At 37.2% G+C, this 6,024-nt stretch overlaps 1 protein-coding gene across 1 annotated transcript; it reads left to right on the plus strand.

The window, feature by feature from the left end:
* The first annotated feature begins 1,000 nt into the window (after positions 1–1,000).
* On the plus strand, positions 1,001–1,588 carry LOC116114556. Its single transcript, XM_031400700.1, has one exon. The coding sequence runs from the start codon at positions 1,001–1,003 to the stop codon at positions 1,586–1,588; it is 588 nt and encodes a 195-aa protein (XP_031256560.1).
* The last annotated feature ends 4,436 nt before the right edge of the window (positions 1,589–6,024 follow it).

The following is a 6,024-nucleotide window of genomic DNA, read 5'->3' on the forward strand; positions in this document are numbered from 1 at the left end:
TGCGTTAAGAAAAAGCTAAATATATGTAGCTCATGTCTTGCGAGAGCTCCTTTTTCTTATTATATTGAATGTGCAGACAATTGAGTTTTCGTCCAAGAAAACCAACTTGTTATATATTATACAACATACCTGTACTTAGATTAATTACTTTTTAATTAATTAAACAAGAAACCTCACTTTTGCCTATTATTGGTTTTATTTTTCTAGGCTATTGTGAAGAAATCCAACTGCAAGTTCGGGATGAAAACATGATATAAATATTATGTGGCTCATTAATGATACTATGGTACATACATAAAAAGAAAATTCTGTTGATATTAATAACGATGATGTGTCATATATGCCCCACTAACTAATGAATAAAAACATCATACATATATATATATATATACTATTTTTCTCTTTTGTCCTTGGACTTGGAACTTATTGGTTTGTTGTAGGTGACATGGTAGCTAGCGACATTTGCCAGCCACAATCTCTTTCCATATATAAGACTATCAGAACACGAAACAGAGTCTTTCTCTTTTCTCTTTCGATTCATTCATTTCCTTTTATTTTCTTTTCAAATCCGCCACTAATCTTTCATGGTATCAGAGCTGTAGACCAGTGTCAGTGGCTTCGAATCCTGATTCCTTAAATGTTTCGTCAAAATCTGAAGTTGAGTCAGCTGAAAATGCAAACGCAAATAACTCAGCTGCTCACTCTAAACTTCCCACCATATCAGTAAAACTCATGGAGAAGAATTAACTGGAGGTCACAAGTTTTTCCAGCGTTAGCTTCACATGGTCTTGAAAGCTTTATCACTGGTGAGAGTATCTGTCCATCTATGTTCCTTTTTGAAAAGCGTATTGATTTTGATGAATTAGTGAAGAAACAAAACCCTAAGTATCTTAACTGGAAAAGAACAGATCAGTTTTTAGTTAGTTGGTTGTTTTCGTCAATCGCTGAATCCATGTTCAGACACGTAGCTAAGTGTATTAGTGCGTATGAAATATGAAACATGCTAGAATTGCATTTTCAGTCAATTTCGAAGGCTAGAACACTTTACTTAAGAAATATGTTGCAGACCACAAAAAAGGACTTTTTAAGCATTAATGAGTATGTCCTGAAAATGAAGGAATTAGGGGATGAGTTAGTAGCAAGTGGTGTTAACATTGGAGAAAAAGAGTTGCTCTTGTATATACTGGATGGTCTAGGACCAGAGTACGACGTTGTTGTGGTAAATTTGACATATCACAGTAGCAATGCAACCATTCAACAAGCTCAATTCATGCTTCATAAGCACGAAATGAGACTGGAAAGACAACACTCGGCTCTGTCAAATTTTCATGAGCACTTAAACTCTGCCCTATTTGCTTCCAAGCAAGAAAACACCACTAACTACTCTAATCCTCTGACTAACTCATCTGGTCAAAGAATGCTTGTACCATTTCATGGTCAAGCTGTTGGTCATGGATATTCACACAGCCCCAATGTTAATATTACAAACTCTGGTCCAATTCCTGGGTTAGTATATCTTGCAGCAAGTAGTTTTGATTTTGGACAGAGCAATTATCAAGGAGCAAGTTATGGAAGAACTGGTTACTGACCAAATACACAACACTCTGCTGGACACTTTTAGTTTCAAAACAACATGGTAAGAGGCAGAGGCAGAGGCAGAAGTTACTTCAAGCTGAGACTAGTATGCCAAGTGTGTGGTAAATCAGGCCATTCTGCCATCTAATGTTACCACTGATTTGATCAGGAGTATCAAGGCTTTACTGCCAATTCTTACAGCTCTCAGATGCAGCCTAATATGTCCAATTCAACAGGTCCTTCCTCAACTGTCATTGCTCAACACAATACTGAACTTGCACAAGCCTTAATTGCAGCAAATTACACACAACATCCAAACTACACACAACCTCCAAACTACACATAACACTCTGCCAATACCTTTCACAACAACTTTACAGAGTTTCATGATTATTCCACTCCTCTTATGTCTAAGTCAAATGCACGACCTCCTACAAATTTTTAGTCAGTACAATATCAACAATACTATCCTGGTCCCTCAACTAATATTGGTCAGTCTGTCAGCCTTACACCCAAAATAGCTACCAATGAAGCACCTCAATCTTCAGCAACCTCTTATCAAGCAATGGCCTCTCCACAAATCTTGCAAGATCAGTCTTGGTATATGGACTCTGGAGCCTCCAATCACATGACTGTAGATGGTTCTAACTTGGTGTTCAAAACTACTCACTTAGGAAGTTCAAAGGTGCAAGTTAGGAATGGGGAATCCATTCCTATTACTCATACAGGTATGATGTTGGTACCCTCTTATGACACATCTAGATTGATTCATCTTAAGAATATACTATGTGTTCCCAACATTGTAAAGAACTTACTAAGTATTTCTCAAATCACTAAAGATAACAATGTCATTGTGGAGTTTCATTCTGACCATTGTATGGTAAAGGATAAGTGTAGTAGACCTGTTCTTCTTCAAGGTGCAGTCAAGGATGGATTGTACCAGCTTGAACTGCCACAGTTTGTCAGCCCACTGGTTCATCAGTCATCAATTTTAGTTTCGTCTCTCCCTGTTGTTGGTCAGGCTTCAGAAAATTTTAATATTCCTATCACAGCTATGGTTAATAAGTGTTCTATTGATGATGTTTAGTCTACTACTATTATGAATAAGTTTACAAATTCAGATTTGTGTATATTATGGCATGTAAGGTTAGGACATCCCAATGTTAGAACCCTTCATGTCATCTTGGACAAACTGAATGTAAAACACTCTTTGAGCAAAAATAAAAGTTTCTTTTGTGAGGCATGTCAGTTTGGTAAGTTGCAACAATGCCAATTCCTATTTCTCACTCTAGAGCCAATGATCCTTTACAGTTAGTTTATTCTGATCTTTGGGGACCAGCTCCAATCAATTCTAGGGAAGAATTCAAGTATTATATCATATTTGTTGATGACTTTAGCCGGTTTACTTGGATTTATCCTTTGAAATTCAAATCTGAAGCTCATGGAGCATTTGTGCAATTTCATTGCTTTGTGGAAAAACAATTAGGTTATAAACTAAGAGGTCTACAAACTGATTGGGGAGGTGAATATAGATCATTTAGTGGTTATTTACAATAGAATGGTATTTTGTTTAGACATCCATGTCCACATTTACACCAACAAAATGGGCGAGTGGAGAGAAAACACAGGACTATTACATAATTTGGGTTATCCCTTCTAGCTCATGTTGGTATGCCATTAAAATATTGGTGGGCAGCCTTTAGCACAGCTACATACCTGATAAACAGACTACCCACCTCAGTTCTTGAATCTGCCTCACCATTTTTTGTTTTATTTAAATAACAGCCTAACTACACCGAATTAAAGGTTTTTGGATGTAGTTGTTATCCCTACTTGAGGCCATATCACAGACACAAACTCTCTTATCATACTGAGAAGTGTGCTTTTCTTGGATACAGTCTTGCCCATAAAGGATATTTGTGTTTGGCCTCTACTGGCAGATTGTATGTTGCTAAGCAAGTTAAGTTCAATGAGACAAATTTTCCATTCAAGAGTGATTTTGGTTCATTCACTTTGATAGCTGTACATCTCTAGTTGAACTTAGTTTAAACACCACTAGTAACTCATGGATCTTACCTCAAAGTGTTTCTGATTGTATAGAATCTACTCCTATAGAACATTATTCCCAACTTGCTTTAACACCTAAATGTATTCCTGCTCCAGAACCTGTTAAACCTGCTGCCTTATCCAACCTGCTTGCTTTAACACCCGAATGTATTCCTACTCCAGAACCTGTTAAACCTGCTGCCTTATCCAACCTGTCTCCAATATCAACAATACGACCTGATTCAAACCCTGTTCAACCTGCTGTTTCACCCAATCTTGCTTCTGTATCATCAGTACAACCTGATCAGCTTGATACATCAAATATGAATACAAATTCAACCTCCCTTGAATCAGATTTCACATGTCCTGGAATTAACTTGGAAGTAGTTCTTCCACTGCCCAATACCTCATCTTTAAACACACATCCCATGATCACCAGATCAAAGTCAGCCACTTATCCTAATCCTGGTTCCATTGCTTATCAAGCTGAAGTTACACACACTTCTATTCTTTTTGAACCTAAAAGAGTTACTGAAGCATTGTTAAGCCCTGAGTGGAAACAAGCCATGGACACTGAATATCAGGCTTTGATGAGCAATAACACATGAGAGATTGTTCCTTATGAAGAAGGAATGAATGTTGTAGGATCTAAATGGGTGTTTAGAACAAAATTAAATTCTGATGGGACACTTCAAAAGTATAAGGCCAGGTTGGTTGCTAAAGGCTTCCAACAAACACCTAGTCTAGATTATTTTGATACATTTTCTTCGATTATTAAAGTAGCCACCATCAGAGTAATGTTATCCTATGCAGTGCATCAAAATTGGGAAATCCAGTAGTTGGATGTTAATAATGCATTCCTGAATGTGGAGCTCTCTGAAACAGTCTTTATGCTTCCTCCTAAAGGGTATTCTGGTACTGCAGCAGCTAAGGGTCAGCCTGATCAGGTTTGCAAACTTCATAAAGCATTGTATGGCTTAAAACAAGCTCCTAGAGCTTCGTTTGACAAACTCAAATCTGCGTTGATTAATTGGAGCTTTGAAAACTCTGTTTTAGATGTGAGTTTATTTTTTTACAAAAAGGATTCCAAGCTAATGTATTTGTTAGTATATGTAGATGATATACTTGTAACAGGGAATGATTCTCAGCTCATATCAAGTTTGATTGCTGACTTGAATAGCAAATTTGCTCTAAAAACTCTTGGGACAGTGCAGTACTTCCTGGGTTTTGAGGTAAAGAGAAATGAGTCTAGTTTACTACTATCCCAGACTAAATATGCACATGATCTGCTCTTAAAGGCAAGAATGGCAGACTCAAAGCTTTACTCCACCCCCATGGCTACTGGTCTTCGACTTGGAAATGAGGATAATAAGGTATTTGATCAGCTCACATTCTATAGAAGTGTCATTGGTGGCCTTTAGTATCTAACACTCTCAGTCAGATTTGGCCTTTGCTGTAAACAAGCTCAGCCAGTTCTTGTAGCAGCCCACTAAAGCTCATTGGACAGCACGTAAAAGAATCCTCCGATATGTTAAGGGAACAATGCAGCATGGTATTCTCTTTACAAAGAATTAGCCCTTTACTTTATAAGCATTTTCAGATGCTGATTGGGCTGGAGATGAAACTGATAGGAGATCCACCAGTGGGTACACTGCTTTTCTTGGAGGCAACTTGGTCCAATGGTCATCTAGAAAACAAAAGGTAGTGTCCTTATCATCTACAGAAGCTGAATATAGATCTCTTAATCAAACAACCACTGAACTTGTATGGATTCAGAACTTATTCAAGGAACTTGACATTCACATAAATAACACTCTCGTCATATGGTGTGATAACATGAGTACTGGGGCATTATCCTCAAATCCTGTTTTTCATGCCCGAACAAAGCACATCGAAATTGATGTGCATTTTGTTAGGGAATTAGTTACACGAAAATGTTAAATGTGCAGTATGTTTCATCTAAATATCAGATAGCTGATGTCCTAACTAAAGCTCTCTCTTGTTCACGTTTTGCTATGCTAAGGGAGAAGCTAACTATCACATCTAAACTTGTAACTAGTGTTCACAGCAGCCAAGAGATATAGTTTGTGGTGGAGTTGAAATTTGTTGATGTATTAGTTAGAGTAAACTTCTGAAGCAGGAGATTTTTTGTTTGTAATGCAGTAGGATTTTTGAAGAAAAATTTTGCAGTGTGTGTAGAAGTATTTTGCTTCTAATGCAGTTGAAGTTTGTAGTGTTTATAGAGCAGAAGTTTTTGTTTATAATGCAGTTGAAGTTTGTGCAGAAAAAGTTTGCAGAACTAGTTGTTAATGCAGATGAAGTTTGGAGTGTTTTTGGGAGAATATTTGTTTGTAAGTGTAGCAGGAAGTTTCTGTAGTTCTCATGGTTGTGATATAGTTGAAG

The sequence above is a fragment of the Pistacia vera genome, unplaced genomic scaffold (assembly GCF_008641045.1).
Source record: "Pistacia vera cultivar Batoury unplaced genomic scaffold, PisVer_v2 Contig713, whole genome shotgun sequence".
In the NCBI taxonomy this organism is placed as follows: Eukaryota; Viridiplantae; Streptophyta; class Magnoliopsida; order Sapindales; family Anacardiaceae; genus Pistacia; species Pistacia vera.

Coding starts and splice junctions, on each gene's coding strand:
- LOC116114556 (XM_031400700.1), top strand. CDS start 1,001: ATGCTAGAATTGCATTTTCAGTCAATTTCGAAGGCTAGAACACTTTAC.